Source organism: Semicossyphus pulcher, unplaced genomic scaffold (assembly GCF_022749685.1).
Source record: "Semicossyphus pulcher isolate SPU_LCO1_2020_fin unplaced genomic scaffold, fSemPul1.0.p SCAF_23, whole genome shotgun sequence".
NCBI lineage: Eukaryota > Metazoa > Chordata > Actinopteri > Labriformes > Labridae > Semicossyphus > Semicossyphus pulcher.
The window spans coordinates 9,971,555-9,998,704 of NW_027211697.1; the positions used below are offsets into that span (position 1 = coordinate 9,971,555).

The 27,150-nt window shown below is 42.7% G+C and overlaps 3 protein-coding genes and 1 non-coding gene across 4 annotated transcripts; all 4 read right to left on the reverse strand.

The window, feature by feature from the left end:
- Positions 1-385: 385 nt before the first annotated feature.
- ccnf (cyclin F) lies at positions 386-10,244 on the reverse strand. Its single transcript, XM_069674728.1, has 17 exons — positions 10,232-10,244; positions 9,285-9,439; positions 9,030-9,136; positions 8,874-8,941; positions 8,447-8,643; positions 8,110-8,163; positions 7,798-7,902; positions 7,479-7,556; positions 6,889-7,040; positions 6,367-6,531; positions 6,139-6,262; positions 5,869-6,049; positions 5,663-5,750; positions 3,426-3,525; positions 3,154-3,287; positions 1,566-1,744; positions 386-1,243 (listed from the first exon to the last, which is right to left on the reverse strand). The coding sequence occupies exons 1-17, from the start codon at positions 10,242-10,244 to the stop codon at positions 810-812; spliced, it is 2,334 nt and encodes a 777-aa protein (XP_069530829.1). The 3' UTR covers positions 386-809.
- Positions 10,245-14,771: 4,527 nt separating this feature from the next.
- On the reverse strand, positions 14,772-18,223 carry LOC138603234 (transmembrane protein 100). Its single transcript, XM_069674929.1, has 2 exons — positions 18,153-18,223; positions 14,772-18,025 (listed from the first exon to the last, which is right to left on the reverse strand). The coding sequence occupies exons 1-2, from the start codon at positions 18,221-18,223 to the stop codon at positions 17,557-17,559; spliced, it is 540 nt and encodes a 179-aa protein (XP_069531030.1). The 3' UTR covers positions 14,772-17,556.
- Positions 18,224-21,495: 3,272 nt separating this feature from the next.
- LOC138603057 (tubulin epsilon and delta complex protein 2) lies at positions 21,496-27,124 on the reverse strand. Its single transcript, XM_069674712.1, has 9 exons — positions 26,907-27,124; positions 25,786-25,862; positions 25,011-25,524; positions 24,857-24,910; positions 24,693-24,771; positions 24,346-24,493; positions 23,339-23,434; positions 22,281-22,474; positions 21,496-22,172 (listed from the first exon to the last, which is right to left on the reverse strand). The coding sequence occupies exons 1-9, from the start codon at positions 27,035-27,037 to the stop codon at positions 22,023-22,025; spliced, it is 1,443 nt and encodes a 480-aa protein (XP_069530813.1). The 5' UTR covers positions 27,038-27,124; the 3' UTR covers positions 21,496-22,022.
- Positions 26,550-26,623, reverse strand: trnat-agu (transfer RNA threonine (anticodon AGU)). Its single transcript has one exon. It is a non-coding gene; the product is annotated as a tRNA-Thr (tRNA).
- Positions 27,125-27,150: the final 26 nt, after the last annotated feature.

The window sequence follows — 27,150 nt, forward strand, 5'->3', positions numbered from 1 at the left end:
GTCTTATGCTGTTCCTGATGGGGTTAGTGTGCGAGCCTTTTCAGTAATATTGATCAATCAATGCTACTGTTGTGTATGTACAAGACTGTAGACGCTACTAAAATTCACAGCTCTGTTTCTATTTCAGCAGAAGCCCCTGGAAACACAAACGACACCACAGTACCTTTGGCAAACAAACTGAGAACTAAGAACAAAAACTGAACAAGAGAAATTCATACAATCATATCTTTTTAGGCTTCAGATGCAGACATCGCAGAAACTTCATGACAGCAGTCACTCGTTAATGACAGTCACCAAATACAAGAGGCCTTCTTGTAGAGACAGTGCATAACAGAAGAAGACAAACAATCACCAAAACAACATGACAGCTATGTTTAAGGTTTTTCCACAATATGTTCTGAACATTGAACACTTTTTTTCCCAAAAGTCCATGAGGTTTAATTTCACAACTATCTAATGTTGTCTGAGATAGGTTGTTGTAAAAGTGGAAAAACAAACAGAAATTGTACCAGGGTCCTGAGGAAAGTCTGGTCATGTTCCAGTGGTTTCAGAGCCGACTGCTTGGAGGTATTTGAATGCACCATGCCTGAAAACATATCAATGAAATGTAATAGAAGGCAAGTTTCTATGTAATTCTTATTTATTTTCCCTTGCTTGTCTTTAAGCTCAAAGTCTCTTGATCTTTTGGCAATTGATGGATCAGTGCAGACGGACAGGAGTGAGGAACAGCATGGAGAACAAAGTGCGGGAGGGTGACAGCTGAGCAGGTGGTCTGGAAGCGGACTGAAGACATTCAAACAAACCTCTGTCTATAGGCTCAGAAACCCTGCGTTGGCAGAGTACTCGTCTCCTTCCCTTTCCACTTCCCCTCCGCTATGAGCTGCTGAGTTCTTCCTCTTCACTTGTTTGCTGGAGGTGCCCCGGGGCCTTTGCATTGGCACCAAAAGGCGGAAGCCTGGCTGGGCATTCGCGGAGGCTGCGCCCAGGGAAGTGGTGAAGGTCTTAAATGTGCAAGGCATAAGAGAAGAGGAGCATGTGGATGACGGGCTGACACTCTGGATGGAGGAGTATCCTGAACTGTGAAGATCTGCAGGGAAGGACGGGGGTTCCTGGCCTTGTTGATCCTTGCTCACAATGCTTTCCGCTTCACAGAAGCTGTCTTCATCGCTGGACAGAGCTCTGCAGTGCTCGAGTCTTTTGTCCTCATCAGTCAGCTCGGACAGTTTGATGGATATCATGGAGGCTGTTGAAAAACAAGAGGTGTAATAGTTTAAAACAGGCAGAGATCTTGGGCAGAGTTTACAGAAGCTGCAGACCCCATTAGCTCTGCACAGCTTCCATCATCCATCTACATTTGTCCATGACAGTAAGCATGCATAATGTGAAGGCCTTAATGCATGTGCTGATTTATTATGCTGGACATTGCAACCGCTGAGTCATCTCTAGCCACATAAGGTCCTACTGGAAGACTGACTCATGCATTATTCTCCTCTATATATAGATTTGTTCGTTTATATGCCTGAGACTCTGCTAGAAATCGGACTGGGTGTTCTTTTAACACTCACAATCACCGTCTTTCTCCCCCTCGCTCTCCTCCTCCTGGTCCCCCTCATAACCGGAACAGGAAGTGTCCAGGCTCCAGTCCATGATGTCCCCCAGCAGCGTCTCTTCCTGGTTGGAAAGCTCTGCCGTGGGCGTGGCCATGAAGCTGGCTCTGTGGGCCTGCATGGCGTCATCGCGTCTCCTTGGGAAGAAAGTGGAGAACCAGCGTGTTACGGTGAGTCACTGGAGCGTTCTCACAGATGGTAAAAACAAACACCTCCTCAACAACACTGTTCACGAGTCACGGAGCGAAGGAGACGCAAATGATAAAATATTCTAAATGAGCAAGAAGAGAGGCGAGGGAAGCAGTCATTTTAGCTGTTATTTAGTGAATCATTTCGTGTTACTGAATTATCTGCATGTCTCACTGGTGCCCTAAATAACAAAGATTTATGTACAATGTGTTGCCAAGCTGGCAGCTACAATATATGAAAAAATCTGGAACTGATGTTACAGGGATACCGTCATGTATAGTGGAAGAATGTGTTTTGTTTTTTTTATGGACTACAGTCTAAAAGTCATTTGAAAATTACCTTTAATATTTTATGTTATAGTCTCAATTTTCAATATTACAATATATTGGTTGGAAACCAAAACAGGAATCTTTATACTATTCTGTACACTTTAAAAGGAGTAATTGGCCCCTGGAAAAAGCCCCTGTCAGTCAAAGCTGGTGTTCTCTGTAATCGATAGATATTACAAATTGGCGCCATAGCTGTGGAGAAAGTTGTAAAACAACTTGTGGTTTCCCCAGTCTACATTCCCAGCATGCATTACGCCCTCCCTCTGAACGGAACAACAAGAGACGCTGGTGTGAAATACTACCGTTTTCAGTCTACATTTTAAACCTGATGATCTTGAACGAGACATGGCGGGCGTCCTACATTGAGGAAGTGTAGTTTAGCGAGCTCCCTGGCCTCCGCCAGATGACGCGTTTTACGTAGTCTGGTGAGGTTTTAGAGGGCCCATTGGAGAAACGGATAGCGTCCTCCAAAGGCACAGAGCGAAATTGCATTGTTCTTCCTACCATAATGGCATCAGCTCCTCATAATAGCATGATAGGACTGAAGTTGAAAATTGGTGAACTGGCCCTTTAAGCTCAGAAAGGGTTAAATAATATCAAAGTCAGATATAGTAAAAATTGTATAATGCCAACTAACTCCTCAATCAAGTAACAGCTGTAGAACATATGCATATTTGTCAATCCACTGGGTCCCTGCTTGATTCAAAGGGGTCATATGATAATAAAGAAGTTAGGAAAAGAAGAACTGAAACTGATCATTGAATTGATTGGATAGCGTCCTCCAAAGGCACAGAGCGAAATTGCATTGTTTTTCCTACCATAATGGCATTAGCTCCCCATAATAGCATGATAGGACTGAGGTTGAAAATCAGCGAACTGGCCCTTTAAGTTCAGAGTGGGCTACTATTGCATAGCTAGTTATTTTCATCAATGATTGGTTTGTATTTATACGCGTCTTATAGTCATTTCCTGTTTTTTGATATCACCCAGACCTAATGTGCTGTAATGGGGCTTGGTAACTGGCTTACCTCTTGCTGGTGCTGGATGGCGAGGCGAGGAAGGTGTGGATGTCTGCTGGTTGACCAGTGGGACTGGGAGGCTCCATCTGAGGCTCCACCTCAGGAATCTCCAAGATCTGGCACAACTCTTTGTAGTCCATCACCTTATGGAGGACATGAAATGATATCAGGGACCAGTGTCAATCCAAAGAACCAATTACAGAGATGCTGTCCTACAACTTAAGTGTAGTAGAAAGAATTTTTTTAATCTATACCTGCAATGAAAAATAAAAATCAAGTACCCTTTCTTTGCCGATGTGCTGGTAGGCCTCATCTTCAAACCGTTGCTTAACTCCAGTGAGAGACACATGCCTGTAATCTTTGGGGACATCTTGACTGAAACTGGGGGGAGACGGAGAGAGAAAGAGGGGGAAACAGAGATGATAAAAATGACTGAGTTTGATCCACTTTGCTTGCTGCATCTTCATAATCAACTCTCTTGGACAAATCTCGTTACTTGTCCATTTGAGAATTACAGTTTATCGATACGACGCTCACCTACCAAAGTGACTCACTCCGAGGCACGTTTCAGTGACTCAGATGGTGATTCACTGATGGGACCCACACCCCCTCCCTTACATACACCCCCCTAGATCTACAGCCTAAATGCCTCAGCTCTCTTTGTAGTCATGTTTGCTTTGAAATCTTAATGGCCATCCATTATGTTTGTCATCTGATGTTACAAACAATATCTTATCTAATCACTCAATGGCTATGAGCATGCTGAAAACAGCCAGACACATAACCAATCAAATCATCTCTTCATCTCTTTGTGAGGGAAAGCACAGAGAGGTGAAAGTTCTGTGGGTGCCAAGGTAAAGAAAGCAATCAGAAAATGGGCTCAAACGGTTTTAGGGGCATCATCTAAAGCTCAGCTTCTAATACACTTGTGCATGCGCATGAATATAGGCCTTAAAAAGCTGATGTCCAGTTAATATATGTTTGAATAATGAAAACTGAAAGGAACGGCCCAACGAGAGACGCTGGAGTGAAATACTACCGTTTTCCAGTCAAGGACACTGATCGTTGCAGGCGATGCTTCAGAGCGGTACAGAATCCGAAATACAACGAGAATGTTCCGGTGGATCCTCTAAAAATCTTAAGGTCTGCAGTCTACATTTCAAACCTCACGATTTTGAACGAGACATGACATCAGAAGCGCTCGTCCTAGATTAAAGAAGTGTAGTCCACCAGATGGCACGTTTTACGTAGTCTGGCGGAGGTTTTCCAGGGTCCATTGGAGAAGCGGATAGCGTCCTCCAAAGGCACAGAGTGAAATTGCATTTTTTTCCTACCATAATGGCATTAGCTCCTCATAATAGCATGATAGGACTGAGGTTGAAAATTGGCGAACTGGCCCTTTAAGCTCAGAAAGGGTTAAATAATATGATAATAGTAAGATATAGTAAAAATTGTATAATGGCAACTAACTCCTCAATCAAGTAACAGCTGTAGAACATGCATATTTGTCAATCCACTGGGTCCCTGCTTGAGGGTTGAGGCACTGATTCAAAAGGGGTCATATGATAATAAAGAAGAACGGAAACTGATCATTGAATTGCAACAACCTTTTAGGGAATTTGCCCATTTCCTTAATTTTCTATACATAGTAGATGTACTTCTCTAATGGACTCTAATGGATCACATTAAAAGGCTCACGAGACAAGAAGTGGAAGCACTGATGTTAAACCACATGGTTTAACCATGTGGTAGTAGAACACTTGTACAAAAACACACAAAATACAAAGAGGGCAAAAAACTACCCCAGCAATTGGCTTTTGCTACATACAGACTGTATGGATAATCATAGAACACACTCCTGATCTGCAGGGTTTTTAACGTGATAGCCACTGTAGTACACATTTCTCACTTGTGTCCTGAAAGTGCAGCTTATGGACCTATAATTTACAAAAACAATACAGAGTACAAGTCAATAACTCCTAGTGGTGTGCAGAGGCAGGTTTGGTCTATAGACAATGCACATGATTTCTTTGTGCTGAACACTTGTCAGCCTTTAGAAATTGAACACATGTCCGAGTTGGTAATGCTACGGTTGCCAACAAGCAATCAACTGGGAAATATAATGTACAAATCAGTCCCTTTTTCATTTACCTGGCAAATCAATTGTGTAGCTACAAAAAGGGAAGGCGCGACCCAAACTACACTTTTACAAAGGATGAAAAGTCCAGAGCTCTTTTTATAGATGAGAACACTTCAAAACCTATTTTTTTTGAAGTGATTGCATTCATCAGAAGGAGGGACTTACCCTGCTGAGGTCACATCAGATGAAGTGTTTTTTATGATCAAATTGAAATATGCCTTTCAGTAGCTCTCCCTCTCACAAGGTCATGATAACCAATTTAATTTATTCAGGTTCGAGTGCGCTCTGTTGTGTGGATGCACATGTGAAAGTGATTTGACATACTGGGTGAGGACGAGGAGGGACATCTTGTCAAAGCACACACTGTGAGAAGCTTACCACTTGACATAGAGCAGCACGGACAGGGACACGAGGTCCTGCTTGGAGAAGCCTGTGTAGTCGACCAACTGGCTGGGCCAGAGAGGAGCTGCAGAAGGAGAACGCAGACGTAAATCAAGGTTAACATAAACTTAACACTCAACTCAAGCTATTTTTTTTTTAAGTGTGAGTATTTGCAATATGTGCATGTCAGTGAGTGTTATTACCATAGTGATGTAGAGCTCGTGTAAGCAGTAGTGCAGCGCAGGCCAGTTTGGCAGGCGGTGGTGCTGTGAGAGCGGAGTAGAGCAGTGACAGCTCACAGATGTAGCTGAATAGGTGAGTGGTCCGCCTCTCCAGAGGGAGCAGAGACAGCAGCACCTCCCCGTAGTCCAGCAACGTGGGGCTCTGATGGGAAAGACAGAAATGTCAGAACTTTGATTCCCACGAGAATCAATCATTGGCTCCTACATTTTCAAGAGGCTTGCTGTACTCACCCTGATCCTTCCCTCCAGCACGGAGACAACCTCTCCCATCATTCGGACCAGGTCTTCATATTTGTACGTGTTGTCTGTGAGCCAGACAGCTTCACGTATGGTCAGGATTTCTTTACTGATATAGCTGAAAAGAAAAGAACAGATTTATTCATCAGCCGTTAAGATTATTAAAAAGGAAAACGTGTGCAATGTGAGCATTTAGGAGAAATGGCATGTGTGCATTCTCACCGTGTACAAACTACCATGCAGGCAATTCCCAATAACTGGAGGCGGGCTTTGGGGACAGATCGCAGAGCCAAGTAGCGGTCCACACAGCCTACTGTCACGTGCAGTGTCAGGCTGGAGAAATCCTTCATGGTGGTCACTTCCACAAGCCAATCCACCAGAATGTACCTGAAGAGCCAGGGGGAAAAAAATCAAGAAGATAATATGTATTAAAACGTGATAGTTGATCGATTGGCATGATCATGCTGGCAGAATCCTGACTTGAAATCTGTCTGTACTATGTGCTTTGTTTCTTTCCTAACTAGTAACGAATAATTGTTTATCCCTAGACTATGGGAAACATTTGATTGGCACTCTAAAGATGCTAATCTGTTTAATCTCCTTTTAAGTGATGTGATTAAATAAAGCCAAGATGATCTAAACACAGTGAGTCATCACCATGACTAAAACATTTAATTGTCTCGAGAGATATTAATCACCAGCAGACTATCCTGACAGTAATATCATGGTGCATTTTCTGTCTACCTCATGGTGTCCTTGATGCCGCGTCTGAGGATGCCCTGAGTGCAGTGTCTTGATGCTGGGTTACAGCTGAAGAGCTGAGCCACTAAGTCAGAGCAGGCTTTTGACTCCAAACCCAGCGGATTCCCATTGCTGCACACTTTGGCCAGGGAGAGCTGAGGAAAGAATGGACTGAGTGTTAAATAAAAAGGTTGCACAATGGCTTAAATGCCAGCAGTTTTTTTTTATTTGGGTCACACTCAAAAGAAAACAATAAGTCAATAGCCTGCTGCTGTAATTGTAGAGTTTGGGATTCAAATGAGTCACATTTTTGCAATTCAATGCTGCACAACAGGAAAGCTTTATAAGGCAGTAAACAAAAACAACTGTCAAGCCCTCCTCACATTGCCCAAAAGTGCTTCAACAAGAAGAACTTCCAGCTCTGGACAATTGGAGGAGTGGGAAATAAAAAAGACGGATGAAAATCTGTCAAAACATTTCAATGTCATTTGTAATGTGACAGTGAATCACAGAGGGAGAATGAAGCCCCAGATTGACAGCAAAGGACATTGCAAGACTGAAAATGGCAATTATGAGCCTTCAGTCACACGCACCTGTGCCTCCCAGCATCCTTTGCCAGCATAGTCCCTGAGGGTTCGCACACACTGGAGGTACCTGCCTGGATCTGCCATCTGAAATTCAAATAAAAGAAATCATTCTTTGTTGGATCAAATTTTTGGCACACACTGGTTTTGTTTTGTTTTTTTACAAACATTAAACTTGTACAATCAGGTTTATTTTATCTAGAGATGATTATGTATGTACTACACTGGAAACAAATGTGCCAGACCTCGTGTTTGACGCTGTAAGGCAGCCTAGATCAATATGGTCAACTTATCCAAGAATAATTAGAAAACTGAATGAGAGACTCACAGCTGCTTTCCGGTTGTGCTCCCACAACAGATAGGAGCTCTGCAGACAGCCAGCCTGTGAAGACTCCTTGAGCATAGATATGGCGTCCGAGCGTCTTTCATCCTCCTGGAAAATTGGATACGGATGCAGTGTGAGTTCTATGTAAGCGATGTGAATTTAAAAACAACAACAAACAACTAGAAAACAGAAGTTGTCCCATCTGTGGCACTGATGGGAAGTCAGACAGGACCCTAAAGCTATAAACTTTGATTGGGGCAAACAGAAACTGGGCTAACCACACCCAGAGAGAAGCAGTCGCACTTTCACACTCACTTCAAATAGCTGCAAAACTCTGGCCAAACAGTGCAACAATGGTCCTCTCTTTTCCTGTAGAGAAAAAAAGAGAAAAATACATTGATGAACTCTTTTATATTAGCATCATCTTCCTAATAAACGCTGTGTATTACCATCTTAATTTAAGCCATCATGGCTGAGCAATGAAAAAATATCGACCTTGCTTATAGCTAAAGATTTACAGGTGTAAGGGCAATTTAAGTAGGAATCCGCCTGATTTTGCCAGAGTATTAACATTATTGAAATTTAGATTACCAATGTAAAATTTGCATTATAAATAACAACAGAAAAGTAAAAATTTAAGAGAAACACCTACCACATTGCTGTCACACTCAGCCTTAAGACGGTCAAACACCACGGCCTTGCAACAGCTGCCGGTGGGCGACCAAGGTGGACGGATGAACACCCAGATGAAGGGATCTATCGAGGGCGAGTGCAGGCTTTCTGCCAGGCTGAAAAAGTGAGAGGCCTTGCGACCACATACATCTGCTCGGCCCTCGTCGCTTAGCAATGCTGTTGGAGAGAAACACAGCACAAGTGGAGAGCTGAAATCACTTGAAGATGTCATCGAGTGGGCTTTTTGGGCCCCCTTTTTTAATTTGATCTTTCAGTCAACCAGGATGGTCTATGATCTTATGAGATAGATAGATGTTATGAGGACCAATACAAAACCAAGCGACATATTTAAGGAATAAGCTTATTCTCTGCGATTCTCAATGTTTGAATTAGGGAGTTTAACTTACGTCCTTCATTGTACAAATAAGCAATCCCTAGCTTCACCGCAGCTTCAAAATTCCCTTTTTCAGCAGCTCTGAAAGAAGAAACATTTTTAAGTTAAAAGTCATAAAAAAAAGACAATACAGAAGTGAGGTTATCATTTTTGACAGACGTTTCTTTACCTTTCAAAGAGCCATAAGGTGCTTGGGGATGGCCATGTATCCCTGAAACTGACCCTTGCCCATACACTGGAGTGGTTGTCAACAATGTCCCGCAGCTGGGAGTGAACCTGTAAGAGGTGTCAAGAAAATGAGTCCCTAATCAAATAAGAGATCTAATCCATCAATGCCTTGAGCACAACAAACCTGGGATGAAATGGCACATGACTGCTAGAAGTTGTGTATCAGTGTTACAGTGTGTACAGTATGTTTACTCACAGCTCTGACAGAGAGCAGGTCCTCTGCAGAGAGGCACTGAAACACACAGAGTAGGACCTCCTCAGGTAGAGACAACAAGGTAAGGGCTGGAGTTCGCTTACGGACCCGCTTCCTTGCTGGAATCGAGTAGCATTTTGAACAACGGCAGTGGACTACTGAAAGAAAAAGCATTTCAAAATTAGATAATTCAGGACATCTTGCAGTCTTTAGCATTGTGCTAATTTACAGTGCCAGAAGCAAAGTGCACACTCACACAGAAAATTACACAAAATCATTTCCCAGCTAAGTGCGGGGCTCACAAACTAATTCTCACATTAATGTCAAACAAATATTTGCACTTAATTTAAAGCAGACCAGGGGCCTCTTATTATGTTAGCTGGTAAGGCAGAGCAAGGTGAAGGCTGTGGCTCCATATTCAAAACGCCTAACGTAAGGCATCTGCGGGTGGTCTACTCAAACCCTCTACTTGAATGCGAAAACGTTTAAATTCATGGAGAGGCGATAAACCAAATTGTATTTAAAGAACGACACAACATTAAAGTGAAGTATCGTCAGCTATGTTTTCTAACGATGGTGAACTGAGTATCTGACTCTGAAAAGTCAAACCAAGTGAGCGCCCAATTTTCCCTCCTGAGGTTCAAACACAACTAACGTAAAGTTACAAGGATTTATAAAGTTTAACATTAAATTCAAGTTTTAAAAACACGACATACGCGTACAATACCCTCATGAGATGCGTTTTACACACATATTGGCAGCATCAGCCAGTTTTAAAATACAGTTACTCACAGGAAGTATCCATGGCTACCCCGGTTAACGTTTGTGTTGGCTAGGAGCTAGTAACCGGTGCTAACTCTGTCAAATTGCAGTACTTTAACACATGTTCACAAACACTCGTCTAAGATTACCCATAATTCTGGAAGCAAGAACTAGTTTAAGTTACTTACCGCCTGCTTTCATTGCAAGTTCAGTGATCTCTCCTTAAACAGCGATGGCTGTAGCGTCAGCACTGAGCAGCGATTTAAACTTACAAGGTAATACGATACGGCGATACAAGCTAATATATCACACAAACTTACAGCAGTAGTGTAGAAATTTAAGTAGAAGATAAGCTATATATTGTTACAATACTGCTTGCTCTGCTCCTCTGTTGTGCTACAGAAGATGACTAATATCTTAACAAGTTGTTAGCTCTTGCCTGAATTCAAATTCAAGCACGCGTCCCCACTTTGTTGGACCCGCCCCGAAGCTACTCTAGGACCGCCCGCGCTCACCGTTTAAACTCATTCTACAATCTGATTGGTCGGGAAAGATGACGCCCATCTACCACATAGTAGCCTTCTGATTGGCCATAGTAAAGACGGGTTGACACGATTGGTCAGATTTTAAAAACAGTAAAATCTGAGCATTTCATTGGACAACGTGACGCTATTTCGAAGTACGCGCTCGCCAGTGAATGTACATGATTGGTTGACCTGATTATGAAGAAAGTCCACAGACCCTCCTATTTCCGGTAGATTGTGGGAAATGTAGTTGGGAAAAAATGGTGTTTAAAGGTACCCAGTTTAAAGGGACAGGCGCACAGGTCAGGCAGATTCAGAGAGTTTGTATCATTGCAGTGAAGAAAACCTACAGTATATCTCTGTTCTGATTAATTATTTTTTCTCAAATTTCTCTCAATGAGACAACAGGTTTAATTTGTATGAAAGAACAGAAACACTTTCCTGTGTCCCTAGTTGAAGATATTTCGCTGGAAGCAACCAACAAATTTGTCATATCAGACAGAATTAAAAATTATACAATTTATAAATAATAAGATTACTTGTTGTTGTTTCATCCTCCTTCACTATTCAATAATAAATACATAATTTTGCCATGATTTCAATATTAATCTATTAGATGTAAGTGTGATTGAAATTGCAGCATCTACAATCCCTCAGGAAATCAGTTTTGCAGATGAAACCCCCAAACCCACTCATTCCACATTATTGTCCTTCATCTCCAAAGTCTTAACATAACAAACACCAACTATGCTAAATTTTGAAATGTGCGCATAGCATTTGCAACAGATCAGCCTTCTTGGTAGGTAAATTGACCCACTGTCTATCTGTATTGCTTCAGCATGAATAAAAGGTAAAAGTTGTAATATAGGGTAAAATGCATAAAAGCATTTGCAGGCTGAGTTAAATGATACAACAGCTGGAAAAATGTATATTCAGTTGTTACGATAATGGTAGGGTTAATCAAGTTAATCAAGAGAAACCCATAGTGAACATAAGTATGGGTGATCAATTTGCACCAACACGTTGGAGCAAACAAGATATTGATGTATTCCTTGTTATAGAGCACAACAGGAAATCATTATGTCAGTTGTGTTCTTTTGCACACACACACACTTAATTCATCAAAGTTTGTGTGACCGAGCAGAGATGTAAAAGAATAAAGACTGACTCAGCGCCTGACGCAGTAGCCTTTGAGAAAATGACATGATGATTATAACAATTGTTTTGCATCCCCGCTGTGAATGAATGGACCACTCCTTTGGCTGAATAGTGCCTCTTGATTGTTGGTCCTTTGAAGTGAGTCATAAAGGAGCAGAGTACACTACCAGTGCCGTATGTTCCTTTCAAGCTCACTATTGATCCGGGTCATCCAATCTCATCATCATCAACAAGAGCTTGTGCTCGACATTACCTCTACCACTCGATAGTTGCCTTTAAGAACAACAGAACATGCTTTGTAGGTTTATTTTTCTATAATTATCACACAGCTGAAAAGCATGAGGCCAGTACACCATATCTTTTACTCTTCTATGATTTAACGATGAATAAAAGTAAAGAAAATACCTTTCTGAAGGTTTTCTCTGCGTTAAATGGTGCGTGTAATTCTTGCTGCATTTTATATAGCAGGTGTTGTATGATCTAATTATGTTGTCGCTGGGTGACCTCCGACCAGGCAAGGGGGATAATACACCCTCAATTGGATGCAGTCACTGTTTCCATAGAAACTCAAACCCATTTCAACCCTTCTCTCGGTTAAACACAAAGTGACCAGTAACGGCTGGGGAAAAGCAATTGGTTCGTGCATTTAACGTTAATTGAAAATAATAATATAAAAAAAGCCTTACACAATGCGCCTGCTAGGTCAAAGACGCTAATTCTTTTTCCATGTGTATCCATTAGGCTTTTTCACCGCCGTTATGAAGACACTGCCTCCCACAGCAGTTTGACCTAAGAAGTAGACGGGGGAGAGATAATCTCGACAATTGAGGTTGAAAGTGACAAAGGACAGGAGATGAGCAGGAGCAGAATGTAGGACAAGACGTGCTGACTAACGAAGGTTGGGGACATCCCATCTCCATAAATAGTCAAGAAATATCTTAGTTTAGTGTGTGTGGGGGTTTTGTATTATTCCAATACCATCAAGTCTTTCATTTTTATCTCCACATCACATTTGTCTCAATGTGATGTAACACACATTACCTCCACTGAGGCTGCATTTTAATCTCATTTATCTTGTGGTTTAATATGTCTGGCGATGCCTGTGTGATACTATCTACACCAGTTTCAAAAATAGATGCCATGTCCGAAGCAGAATTTAAATCACTGCAGAGGAATCATCTGGAGCTAACAGCCGGCAGTGACTGATTCATTACACAGACAGAATAATTTTTTTTATCGCAGATGCTGTTGATCAGGAATTTGAATAAAACATAAAAAGTCATCATGTACCAGCATGGCTCAAATCCAGACTTCATAATGCCACATTGTGCTCTCTGTTGCATCTTTTGGCTTTGTGTTGTTAAACTGATGTCAGTTTTGTATAAGATAAGATAAGATAGAACTTTATTAAGCCTGAAGGAAATTATAGAGCCAGATAACTCCAAAAATACAGTACAAATTAGATTCATGTTAAAATAATAATATAAGCTCAAGTAAATTCAAAAGAGTAAATGAAGAACAATACTACCATAGTTATCCACAAACCTGGGCAGGAAGTTATGGTCTAATTTAAAAGCCAAAAATCGTGACACCCCGCCTCCTTAAGCAGGTGGATTTGTGAGGTCATGCATTTTCTTAAAATAGAAAAGATAAGATACACACTGCTGCATCCACTGGGAAATTTGATGTTACTGTGGCAGTCTTTTATTTCTTATGTAGAACATCTGACTATGCAACTTAGCCTTTGGAAATAGTATTTCTTTGTTTATGCAAACTACTCTGTTAACTGTTTTTTTGTGGCTGGTTGCTTTTTCTATTTCGTTTTATTAAATTTTTTCTTCATTCATTATGGAGAACAACTTGTGTCATTATCTGACATCCATCCATCCATCCATCATCTATACTGCCTATCCTGTTCAGGGTCGCGGGGGGGCTGGAGCCTATCCCAGCCGTCATTGGGCGAAGGGCGGGGTACATCCTGGACTGGTCGCCAGTCAATCACAGGGTGTAATCTGACACACTGCATTTATACTGTTAATTAACAATGTTGTGTTGCTGGCAATTATATTTAATTATGACATTCATATTTAAATCCTTTCTCAGCATTTTAATATTTAATAGTTCATTTTTATTTCTTATTATTGTATATATACTCTACATACTTTACACATATTTCTTACTTCTATTTATATTTCCTATATTTCTTCAAGCTTCTCTCTGCGTCAGAGCAACTGCAACGCCAGAATCCCCCCCAGGGATAAATAAAGTATTTCTGATTCTCATGTCTGTCGTTCCAAAAAGCCAAAAATCGCTGAATGTTTGGGTTAGCAGCAAAGTCCTGGATATCAAGAGGCGGATGAGTTGCTCCCATCTGGTTTCCTGTATTCTGTGTTGACCCCAGAAATCCAACTGACGCGTCCACCCCGTCTGCACTTTGCCCCCAATGGCCTCCCCACCCTTTATCCAGGCCTAAACACTGTCCTCTCCACACCCACAGTAGTTTCCCAGCACAGTGACCACTGAATGATAATGATAGAACAAACTCATGCTTGGGAATTCAATAGTTCTATCAGTCTCGCCCACATAGACTTTTATATAAATATCATGCAGAATCTCACACAGGGTAGTTTGCTAATTTTATTAGTTTGCCAGTAGGGAGTGTCATTTATTGGTCAATTTCTCGGAAATCTGGTTTTATTCAAACTAAAGGATCCCACGTCTCTGGGTATCAGTCATCCAAGCTGGCAGGGCAGCACATGCTAATATGTCTATACACAGTTTAATGTCAAACACATGGAAAGCTCAGGTCGTTTCATCAACCTAACTTGCTTTTTATGATCTATTAAAAAATGTGAGCACATTGATGATTATAATCTAATGTGCATACTGTTCAGTCAGAACAGTGTTAGTCCATAGTTTCCTCACTATTCACTCCCATCCGTTTTCACTTTCACTGCAGTAAAGTATTTTATAAATGTCTGAGTAGTTTCTCCTCAAGCTACGAACAGGAACATCACAGGCCGATATGTTCACATACCATTTATTATACAACGATTAAAATGTACATGTAAGTAGAAATATACAGTCAAAATATAAAATCATCATATATATACAGCACCAAATATTAGAGGGCACACAAATAAACATATTTTGCGTCACTCACTGGAGCGACAAACAGCATAGGCAGACAGCAAGGCTATCTGCTGGGTTAGGGACATATTTCCCTTGCAGCACAGAGAGGTAGACTTTCCCTTTAATTTCTCACAAGGCAGAAGGGAAATCACTGTTACAAACTAAATCTGGTCAACTGCTATCCATTTTTAGTGTCAACACACTGGCACGTTATAGCTTGGCAAGAACAAGTATGCAAACACAATGTACAACATAGTAAATGTTTACCACACATGTGAGAACTGCATTGATACGCAAGCAAGATTCAGGGCAGAGTAAAAGCGCTTGTGTGTTGTCACTGTCAAACTATTGTGTTGAAAAACCAGGGTTTCTCTCTTGACTGGTGTATGTCAGAGAAGACTTACTCTACCCCGTTAACTTGCCACTTTTACAGCTTCTGCCAGTAATGCATTATTTCCCCTAAGAATAACACTTCTCTGTTCAGGATGGCTGATGCCAATCTAGCCACAAGGATAGCTCCCGACTCCCCCATAAAAGTGAAAGCAACGACTTCCCTGGTTCTGCCTTTGTCTTCTACTATTACCTCCTCATTCCCTTACTTCAGTTTGTTTAAACTGACTAAAACCAGCTTGTGTGACAGGACATCTAAATGTAAACTGAGCTGCAAATAATGTGTGAGAAAGGAGTGATCGTCTGCATGTCTACTGAAGCAGGCAGGCAAATGCAATGTTATTGTGAAGCTGGCCCTAAGGACAGTCTTTGGCATTGTGTGTTAGCTGCTACTTCTGAATGCATAGACACATTTTACTCAGCAACAAGCGTCACTAATCGGGTAGCCTGGATCGATGCAACAGCGATCAATAATAGTTCCCAAGGGTAAAAGACTGCTAGTACACTGCCCTTCACATGGAGACAAACTGTCTAGGCTCCTTTACATTGCTATACATTCTGTACATGCGATTTCTCCTCCCGTGATTTACATTTATGTCCAATGTTACATTCAGTGACAGAAATATTTAAGACAAGAGTAAAATGTCATGTGTGTGTCTCCTCCTGCAAGACCACACACTAACTGAAAGCACCTATTCACAGATGTGGAGCTGAGCGTAGCTACATTCTTTCATTCACTCTGAATGCAAACGTGTGGGAAAGGGAAACCCCAGAGACACTTCGAGCACAAACCTTAGTCATTATTCACTGGAGAACAGCCTTGTACCCTATTTTTAGACACACAAAAGGGATTTACCACGCACTCTCGGTCTATATTCTTTCCACTATGAGAGAGAAAGTAATCCACGTTCTTTGGCACAGATGGAAAAAGACACATGTCTGTGGGTGGGCTATGGGGCTTACAATTAAGTGAATGTGTATGACTTTAACTTGTGTGTTGAAAAGCAGTAGATACTCCCTCCCAGGCTTGATCAAAATGGGGAAAAGAGTGGGAGGAAGTCAGACACAAAGGGGGAAGGCATTAAGGATGGATGAGGGCAGTCCTGGTGGGGTCAAGAGCGAGACAGAACAAGGGGGAAATTCTTGGGGGTTCAGATGGAAACGGGGGAATGCAACAGAGCCTTTTTCCATGAGTGCTTGCTCAAGGCACAAAGCGGGAGGGGCCCTAGGGGAGCAGGATCAGTCAAAGTGTCCCTGCAGTGGCATGTCCCCTCATGCAGTGTCCTTCAATAATCCTGGCCTGCCCTGTGGTGCCCCACGAAGACACTAGGCTGGGTGTAAATGCTCGCATAATGACAGGAGGGCCATCAGTCAGTGCCCCACTCCTCTGTTACGTGAAGAAGCTACAAAAGACCTTTCGGAACCTTACTAAGAGTTTCTCTTGCTTGGCATGGACATGGCCATATGTGCAAATCTTTTGTTCCTCAGTAGTGAAATCCAAGGTCCAGCTGTCTCTCAGTTCACCAGAAGCAATATTTGTGCTCACACAAACACCTTCCACTTCCCCAACAGGTCATTTTGCCCTCTCCAATTCATCGTCCACACAGATGCCAGTAAGATCCTGTTGGACTCAAGTTCCACTCTCCCATTGCGTAAAAAAAGCCCCCAACACATTGCTGCGGTGTCACAGGACGAGTGAATGACGCTGGCCGCTGACGCGGGTGAGCTGCTCTTTCGGGTGGGTATCAGGTTGCCGTCTTTGGCCCACTTCTGGCCTCTTGGAGAGTCACCTGTCCTGGCAGAAGGAATGCTGTGACTGACGTGCCTAGTGACGCCAGCATTGACTCCAACAGCAGCTCTGCATAGCGTGTTAGGTGTCTGTGCAAGCTCCCACTGTGACTGCTAGTGCATATGTGAGGGAGGACTGCAAGGGCCATGTATCCGTGTGTGTAAATATGCACACAGTGCGCGGCGCATATTTGTGCGTCTCCTTGGAAGTTGTTTTGACACTGGACACCTGCTGTCTGATGATAAAAGAGGGTGCGAGGCATTGGTGATCCCTTCTAGCCAATCCAAAATGGTCCAAACCTTACAGACTAAACAGATCCTCGGAGTCCTGTCTATCCTTCCGCTCTATAATTTCTCAGCCCAAGTTCTCCTTGGTATGAGCTGAGGCAAACTCTGTGATTAAGAATAGAGGGGATTTTGCGGAGGGAGGTGAAGTGGCAGCTTCTTTAGCTAACCCCTGAACTCCAAGTCCTGGGTATGTCTCTGCTACCAAGTTCCTTTCATAGTTTTCTCCATGCGCTTCAGAGGGGACACTGTTCAGAGGTGAACGAGCCTCCCTCTTTCTTTTTCCTTCTCTTCTTCTTGTGGACAGTCCAACAGGCAGTGGCCATCAGCAATAGCAAAAGACCCATGACAAGAAGAACCACCGACACCACTTTAGTCTGAGGCAGGTCGTTATAAGTGTAGGTCACCCCCGTTCCTGCTACACCAATCACCAAAGAGATGATTCCAAAGGGAAAGATACAGCGGTACCAGGACTTCTCCATGCCCCCAGTAGCCTGCGACAGACGTTCCAGAGAGGAGAGCACCTCAGGGACTTTTGCACCGCCAGCCTCCAGAGCCTGACCCTCCTGCCCCGAGCTGGTCTGGGGCTGAGTTTGGCAAGCCAGGTGGCCCGTTGTACAGCCCATCCTTACGGTGTGGGCTGGTAGATCCTGAAACAAGGTTGCAGCGGTCGGCACTTGGGTCCTGTCCGTAGCCAGCTCTCGCCTGGAGAAACAGAGAAATAGAGGAAGGCAGAAAAAGAGAGGAGGGAGAAGGAGGTCTGGATGAGACCGGGAAATGACAGGAGCAGGAATGGCTGAAGGCTTCTAAATCAGCGCTGAAATCCACTCACACGTTTCCCTTCTCTGCCTCCCTCTCTGGCTGTTTCTCTTTACACTGCCGGCTAGCTCTCTGGCAGCACATTGTACACTCTGCTGAGTGGAGTGGTGGGGGATATATAAGGGACCACTGGAAGGGGCGGAGCAAGGGAAGAAAAAGGGGTAAGTCCAAGTGCTCTGATTGGTCTTCTTGTGAGTGACGTCAAACTTTGAAGCAGGGAGAATAGGGGTTGAGGAAGCTCTGGAAGGGGGAGGGGAGGGGAGTTAACTGCTCCCTCTTTTCTTCATCTCCCCATCACTGCCTCTCAATTGCAGTCTTTTTAATGTTTTCCTGCACCACCAAGCCTCCCTTGGGTAATACAAAAGCTTATGCTGACTGGAAATCAGAGGAGAAAGGGGAATCCCTCGTCATTTCAGATTGGAAAGCTTTATTCATTCATTTCATTCATTGTCATCACCCGGCACTGCAACCGCACAGATGTGTCACCTCCTTGTGGGAGTTATACAGTGATGGTGTTTCCATTGCACTCCACCAATTTCTGCACAGACATCCGCAGCATACAGAAATCCTCACACCACCTACACACTCCTCCATTTATGAGCGCGCAGGCACCTGAGGACACTGATTTGTAGGAGGTTATCAAATATACAGTGCCTCTGTTTTAAAAGTGCGAATACATTAATAAGCATGCCCACACGTGACAGAACACCGGCAGCCCCCACTAATTTCCCACCCACGCACGCACGTACGCTGCTGGTGCCCATCCTTTCTGAATGGACGGCAACCTCGTAGTATTTGATCCCCCAGTATGCTGTTCTCTGTCTTCCATGAAAAGAAAATCAATACAGACAGCTCTCTTCCCCTAAACTTGGTAATCTCACTCCTCCGCATCTGAAAGGAAGGAGGAAGGATAAATGTGTGTTCACTGCTGAATGACTACGTTTTTATTTTCAGGCATTACTGGGCTTACTATGGCAACATTGTTTGCTGTTTTTGTAAACAACGTTTGAGATGATGAGTGCTTTTGCCTGCAATTTAAGGGGAAACAAACAACCTTTTCAAGCGTATTCAAGGATATACATGTTTGATAAGTAACCCTCATTATAGGTCCACGATTTCTTAAAAGATGTGGGTAAGCGGCAACGACTAAGATTTAATTATAGGTTTAAAAGCATGTGTGTGCAACCCTAGCATGACTTCAGCTTAGCAACAGGTTTTCTCCTCATAATTGGCTAAAAGGATTCCTGCTCTTTCATGCCCACAAGGCGCACATTATCAGCTAACACGGCTAATATTCTCCTATAAAAGCCAAACATGCCTCAAACTCCACAGGAGTATGTAACCCGGGGTAAGAAGACTCACGAACACTGCTGTTGCTCAGTGTGCTCGATCCTCAGAGATGCAGATCAGAAGTAGAAGAGAGAAAGTGAAGAATGTGTTTGTAAGGGGCGCGGTGAAAAGAGAAAAGAGAAGTTCAATAGCAATGGGCATTCGAAGGAAAGAAGTGGATTCTTGGTAGCACTGTTCGGTTTCTGTGGATTTGTACTTGGACTCCAGCACCGCAGTGGACCTCGGCTGAAAAAGAAAGGCTGAAAAACAGTGGACAAATAGGAAGGAGTTTGTACGACAAAGCAAGGACTATTCAACTCTGTCCTTCTCTTTGTGACACAGCAATTCTGACATGGGAAAGTAAACAAAGCTTCTTCCATGGAAAGTAAAAATTCCTTCGATCTTTTATTATGTGACAAAGAGAGGCGTGAGAAAAATTGGACAAAGGCGTGAGACCTGCTTAACCTGGGCAGGGCCAGGCCATGTCAGCGGGAGTGGAAGAGTCTCTGCTAGTGACGGTCAGAGCCAGGCAGCAGCTGATGTATGCGGGTCACAGGAAGGCTGAGTTGCGTAGGCGCCACTCCCACTGGGAACTGTGTGTGATGTTGACGTGATCGCAAGGATGCTTCCCTGCCTCCTCCTCTACTCCCTCCACATGCTCTAATCAAAGACTGGATGGGAAAATAAGCCCTCTGAATGCTGCTATAATCCTGTACAGATGACATGTGCTGGACTAGAGGAGATCTTGCAAACATTTGAGAGTGTATTTAACCCAGGAGCAGTTGCCTTAGCCGTTGTGCTCCTGTTGTTTCGGACACAGGTAACAATGTGAAGCTGAAATAGTCCTCCCTCTTGTATAATCCATTTATCCCTCTCCTCAGGGGAACATGCCATTTCCAGCTTGAAGCATGCAGAGAGCCAGGCTCCCCAAGAGCATCGTCTTTGTGACTCAGCCGGCTTTGTGTGTGCGTATGTCCACCGCGTTTGTGTGTACAAGAGGTTTGGTGCAGCAGGGCTCAAACACCCACGTCCTGCTGTGTGAACCCAGCGCCACCTGTCGCCCAGTCTGGCAGAGTGCGTGCCATCCACACGTCATCTGTGGGCAAGGGCCTTTTAGGCTTCTCCAAGCCCTCCTGCATCTCACATACGCTTTCACATCACATATGTGGCGTGCAAAACCACGATTACACATTTACTCAGATCACAGAGTTATAGTATTGTCCCCCTACGTATTATCTGTCATTCAGTGTGTGCCAGGGGTTGCTCATCTCGGCTTGTGATACACACTGCACGGAGTAAACTGAAACACCCAAATTTCATAGAAAACAAGAAAAATCATTCACACTGTGAGCTCTCGGAAACTCTGATTTGCCAGACAGTAGGAAGAAACTGGACGCCATAAAGTATGAGCCAGAGATCTTGGCGTCCCCTCTGCTTTCAGTGAAAAACAGATTGTAAAATAGGATGAAACACTGCTACTGTTCCTTTAAATCAGTAAAATATACAGACCAGCAGGCCGCCAGCCACAAAGCACACTGATTAGTAACCATTACTTTGCGAACACTAGTCTTATTTCCTCATTTGTTTCAAGGTCACGGACTGAATCCAACGTACAATTAACTGATTTCTTTGAAGTGGTTTACATCATGTGCTCTTGTTGGTCACTTGTTCTGAGAGTTGAGTGCCACCTGCTGGTAAAGTGATATAAGAACTCATTACTTAAGGTGTTTTAATTACACATTATTCTAGGTATTGACTGTTATATAGTACTATTACATAAGAAAAAAGAGTAATTTAACTATTTTATCAATAAAACAAAAGCTAATCAAATTTAAGTATTTATGAGAAGGCAAAAATTACACATTTTCAGTCTGTGAAATCGGTTGAAATCTTGTGATTTCATACAGATTTAAGTCAATGTGTATTAACTGATCCTGTTCAGTGAAAACACTGGGTCTACATAATTGGTTATTTTACATATCTTTAATGAACTGAATGCTGTGTTCTTTTTAGCAACAATCCTCGGCTTCTTAAGCTAAATAAACCATTACAGTGGACAAACTTTTATTCATAAAAAATGCAGATGTTTTGTGAATTACATGATTTTCACAGGGCACCAATAAAAATTGTAACTGCAGAATTTAACAGTCAGAAACATCAATGTAGAAAAGGTTAACTGTTAAATATAACGATCACTGGTTATCACATGGTATCAGACACTTAATAAATTCAGGAACAGCATTCTAAAACTGTGATTCTTCACAAATTCATCTTGGCTCAACGATGAACATATATATACACATACCGAGTGATCACTTTATAAAGAACTTCTGTTTTCTGCTTTCTGTTTTAAAAAATCCAATATGTTAGGCCTGCAATCAACTTCATATTATTCTAGTTTGTTGAAAGTCTCAGAGAAGAATATCTGCACTGGATTGCATTGAACTGTGAAGTGTTTCTAATATTCTGTTTTTCTTATTTGTGTAGATTGTAAATGGAGGTGGACGTAGTACTTTATCAACTGGCGTATAAATGGGTGTAACAGGCTCCGTAGTCAGTCGGGCTCAGAGTCCAGGACTATGGCAGGGAAACGCTCCCCTCCCTCCCCCAGCAGCGCGTACATGTCTCTCAGCACGCTGACGTTGGGACACCCAGGCCCAGGTACAGCGGACGAAAGCTGAGGGGAAAAAGTGTCCAACAGAGCCTGTCACAGAGGAGAAGAGACTGTAAGCACATTCATTCTTAGTAGTTATCGACACAATTTGGCATCTGACTGTTATTTTGCTCGATGCTTAAAGCACACAACCCTTACCTGCTCTAGGTAAATCTCCTGATGCAGCAGGGCCACCCTGATCCTCAGCTTCTCCAGCTCTCTGAGCTCTGCCTCTGATTTGTAGGTTATAGTCAGGGGCAGGGGTGCAATTATCCCATCTCCCCACACACGATTTGACCCAGTGGGGCAAAGACAACCTCCCTCTGGCCTCCATCGATCCCATGCTTCCCACTCTGATGGAAAATAGGGCTATTTTTAGAACGTGAGCGTGAGCAACCGTACCCTAAAACGTTTTTCTGCTCTGCTGCCTCAGCTTTAAATAGCTAGGCCCTTGCCTAGCCACGTCAGGATAGACAGCTTTAAAACCCCACTGTCACAGGGAGGGGGATATGTGGAGGCCAAGGAAAGTACTGATCTAGCACTGAGGTTTCACTGCGGCTCTGTTTTCATTTTCCATACACCGAGATGGAGAGGCTGCATTAGCTCGTTAGCACGCCACATTTATCACAATCATTTCTCAAATGCTGTTAAAATGCAATAAACAACTAATCCCTATCTGGAAACCCAAACGCTGTGAAATAAAATACTCTCTCAACTTTGGATGTGAGAGGCTCGATCGGATGTTACCTGGCCACAAAAAACAAATATGTGTTTGGACTTAGCCCTGAATTAGAAATTACTGGAATCGTTTTTCTCACACCGGCTTTAGCAACATACTTGTGCTGCACCGGAGCTCAGACTGGTAAACATAAACAAAACTCTGCCTGAAGGTGATACGGTCATTTGAGCGGTGTGAATGGAAAATCTCTGGGCATTGGGCTCCATTATAATTGTACCGTTGGAGGTAATGGAAATAATACCATGTTACATACTGTAGGTACTGAGTGAGTGATACCTTGACACCCAGACATCATAATTCAAACACGGCTGGGTATTTAGAGTCAAATACAGGGTCACGATTTCTCGCTACAATGTCGGTGCTGTGTAATAAACTATTTTCGTTTTTTGCTTTGGATAACAAATGTTGATTTGTTTGGGAAGGAATAAAGGCTTTGAAAAGGAAGGTTATGTTCTTGTGAAACTGGAGTATTTCTTACCTTTTGTTGTTTGTTCTGCAAACTTTCGGAGCTCTGTTGCCGTCAACTGCAACTTTTCATGTGTCAGAGTGGAGGCATGCTTGTTTTTCTTTCCACCTGTTTTGAAATACAAGAAAAAATCCCAGAATTGCACTGACAATTTGTTATGGGAGATAAGTTTAATTGCTCTTTTTTCCCACCAAAATTAGCGCGTTGTTGCAGGTTTTTCAGAACCAGGAAGACCCGCTTATAGATACCGATTGCCTCTTTTCCCATTGCCAGTGGAGTATACTCCTTTCGTCTCTTCTGCTGCGTCGCTGTCTGCTGTCACAAACGCGCCAGAAACAGGATTAGAAAACAAATTTAATTTCTTCTTCCGCTCCGATCAGAAGAAGCTCTCTCATCTCGCTGTCTTGCCAGTGTTGCTGCATCTCGCATGAAACAAAGAACAAATTCGCCGTTGTGTTAGCGTGTTTTTTGACCAGTGGGAAAGCGGCTTTAGTGGGAAAGGTTACAATCGGCATTCAGACACGGTTCAAATGACTCTGCTTGAGACCCGGGTAATTATCGCCTCGGCTCTGATCGGCAAGGATGGGAGCCCATGTCAACACGCTAATCTCCGCCCCCTTTCCGGCGGGATGCTATGCTCGGTAACTTCTGCGACCTCAGCAGAAAAGAGACCGAGAGGAGGATACTTCACAGGCAATGGGAACAGAGACAATCATCATCCATAAGCAGGTCTTCCTGGGTCTAATTTTAGGTGGAAAGGGGCATAAGCAAAAAAGTTGTTGTTGGCCGTTTTTTTGACCATTGGGAAATCAGCTTTAGTCTCATATCTGCAGCCGCCTACATTATTGTTAAAAACTTTAACTGCTCATTCGAGCCTCCTGAGCATGATTGCCTGAGGGAAAGGCTCAAGTACCTGTGCAGTTTCCTTCATTTTCCCACCCACGCACTTGTGTCATCAATCACCCTTTCCAGTCCTAATTTAGTGTGTTGGCGTATGTAATTGTGTCCAGGTTTATTACCCAGCTCCATGGCTTCTGCTTCTGGGGTCTGCTTGGCCAGAAGCTCCTTCGTCTGGCAGCGCCGGGCGAGGTCAAGCCCTTGGTGTGTAAGTCTGTCGACCAGAGCCCTGGTCTGATCTGGGCAGCTGTGCGGCCAGTCCTTGGGGAACTAGAGAGGGATCAAAGAGACAGGGTCAAGGACAACACGCTGGGCGTCAGAAAGCAAGAAATGAAAGTGTAACAGTTTGCTTTTTTTCATAGCTGGGGAATGGAAATCAGTGGACAGATTTTTCCAAACTCAACATTACACAACATGGAAAACATTTCTGATGCATCCCGACGGGTTTCACGAGAAAAAGGAAGGATACCGTAGCTCTCATTCTCTCCATGAAGTGACTCCTCCCAGGCACAGGTTTCCTTTCTACTGACACAACTTTGTCCCACAACCTAAAGATAATGTAGAAAAGGAAACTTAGTGCCCAGACAAAAGTGTGGAATCAGTTTGCTAAATGAACAGACTCAACTTGGCCACCTGTTTTGCTTGCTCCGCAGGGATTTCCATTTAGCAATTTGATCAGAAGCTATTCTACAAAGAAGCAAAGACAAACAGAATGATAACAGCACAGAAAACTAATTTTCACTCCATGGACCGTGACTTGCAATTATTGTTTTGTTCATGGTCGTACCCGCTTTGTCGAGGAACACTGTGAGCTTCAGACTCCCTTGGATGTGAAACAGCCACTGTGTTATTTGAAGAAGGTATGGATACGGCTGCAGCTTTGCCCAGGTTGTTGCAACTCAGCATGTTGCCTCCATTCGTCTTGTTTTTAGAGTGGAGGGTTGAGGTGTGTAACTGACCCTGACCAAGAGAGCCAGATGCTGAGACAGCCTGCTGCGATTTCATTGCTGCCTTGCATAAAGAGACTGTCGAACCAGGCTTTTTGTGCTCTTTTCTGTCAAGACCGGCAGATTTAGAGGTTGATCTGATGCTGGTCTGGTTTCCTTTAGAAGCTGCAGATGTCTGCATTCCCTCTTTGAATGGGACAGCTGTAGTGCCTGGTTCCTTTAGATGTGCAGATAATCTGCTTCTTTCAGAGTCTTTTTTAGAAGGTCCAGTGCCAGAGCGGACCTGAAGGGCTTTCTCCAGGGCTTGCTCAAGCAATTCTATATCTTCTTTCTCGCGCGGTGAGGTATCTGTACCTAAAGACGGCAGCATGGAAACATGCAGTTAAAAGTTATATTTTACTATTTAATCGCATTTCCCTTAAAGTTCCTTTACAAACATCATCTCTTATACAAAAGGCCAAAGCACACAGATTATTTAACAGCTAAGCAAAGAAAGACACTTGCAAAACAACATTCATAATTAGTAGAATAAAAAGGACCCGAGAGGCATGAAACAGAAAAGGGTAATTATCTAAAAAAGGCATCATAACATTGTATAATATATTTTTTAATTACCTGTTGTTATTATTGTCCCTGTAGCAGCATCGTCTGCACAGTCTGACTCCTCAGAGCCTTTCTTTGTTTGTGGTGTTCTGCAAGAAAAGACTACATGACTATACACTCAAATAAAGCAAATCAGCCACAATAAAGCAAACACGGGCAACAATAATGTACTATAATAAATAAAAGTTGCACAACCTTTGATGACATTGATTGAAAAATTTTACATGAAGTGTCCATAAGTAAATTACAAGTTGCAATTAATCATAAAACTTTCAGTTTTGTTCAGTTTTTCTTCTAATGGAGGACAAATTTTATTATAAAGATGCAATTTGTCACTGATTCCAAATAAATAGTTTTAAAGGCTGACATCAGTGGTGCGATATATTTTAACATTAAGATGCAAAATAAACATTTCTATAAAGATTATGTAATTAGATTGGTAATTAAAGCACTGTGCCAAAATATGTACTGAGATGAACATTAAAAAGTGGAAAAATAACCCTTTAAGTGCCCTCTGGTACATATAACTATTTAACAGTTCAAACAAATTACCTCATACTTAAAATGTCTTGAAACTTCAGCCAACATTTGCTCAAATATATTAGCAGAAGCAAAAATTAGCTAACAATATAGTCCTCACCAGAGTTACAGTCTTAGTTATCAAAAATGTGTCTTTCAGTATGTGCAACGCATGTTGGCGTAAAATATAAAAAATAAGTAATGGCTTTGTGTCTTACATTTGAAATTGAGAATATGAAGCCTCGGAGTACTGCAAAAGGCACTGCTGGGATTCGAACCCAGGATCTCCTGTTTACTAGACAGGCGCTTTAACCAACTAAGCCACAGCGCCGGATGGGTGCCATGTCACCCAGATGTTCTATTTATACAAGAACGTTTAAGCTGAACTACAAAAACACATCTGACTATACATACGGAGAAGAAATACGCAAACTTACTTCTAATCTATGTGGCTTTAATAAATGTGTATGGGAACATTTACCTCATTTTACATAACAAAAACTTAACTCCAAATAACCCTAATTTCTTATCAAAATGAGGCACTGGCGGCCCAAGTGAAGCTGTGTGCACAGATAAAATAGTGTAGATAGACATAACTCATGTAGAATACTTACAAGGTCCACAATATTTCTCTGTAGAGTTGGATGTTGTTATTAATCTTGACTTGTTCAGCTTTGCATGACTTGATTGCTTGCTCAACCACAGACAGCAGTGACATGCTCGTGTCTGGACGTCGCTCTGCCATGGCAAAATGTAAGAATCGATAATTCCGCTATTAAACTGTTGTTGTAAAACTCTGAATAAACTTTAGTATCAGTTGATAGAAAATGCCAGTCCGTCACAAATGTGCGAAATGCC

Coding starts and splice junctions, on each gene's coding strand:
- ccnf (XM_069674728.1), bottom strand. Junction 6,263..6,366: donor TGCATGGTAGTTTGTACACG/GTGAGAATGCAC, acceptor TTTTCTTTTCAG/CTATATCAGTAAAGAAATCC. Junction 3,526..5,662: donor GTGCTGCTCTATGTCAAGTG/GTAAGCTTCTCA, acceptor GTCTCCCCCCAG/TTTCAGTCAAGATGTCCCCA.
- LOC138603234 (XM_069674929.1), bottom strand. CDS start 18,223: ATGTGCTGCCAGAGAGCTAGCCGGCAGTGTAAAGAGAAACAGCCAGAG. Junction 18,026..18,152: donor GAGGCAGAGAAGGGAAACGT/GTGAGTGGATTT, acceptor CTGTTTCTCCAG/GCGAGAGCTGGCTACGGACA.
- LOC138603057 (XM_069674712.1), bottom strand. CDS start 27,037: ATGGCAGAGCGACGTCCAGACACGAGCATGTCACTGCTGTCTGTGGTT. Junction 24,772..24,856: donor CTGCGGAGCAAGCAAAACAG/GTGGCCAAGTTG, acceptor CATTATCTTTAG/GTTGTGGGACAAAGTTGTGT. Junction 23,435..24,345: donor AGCAGAAGCCATGGAGCTGG/GTAATAAACCTG, acceptor ATTTCAAAACAG/GTGGAAAGAAAAACAAGCAT.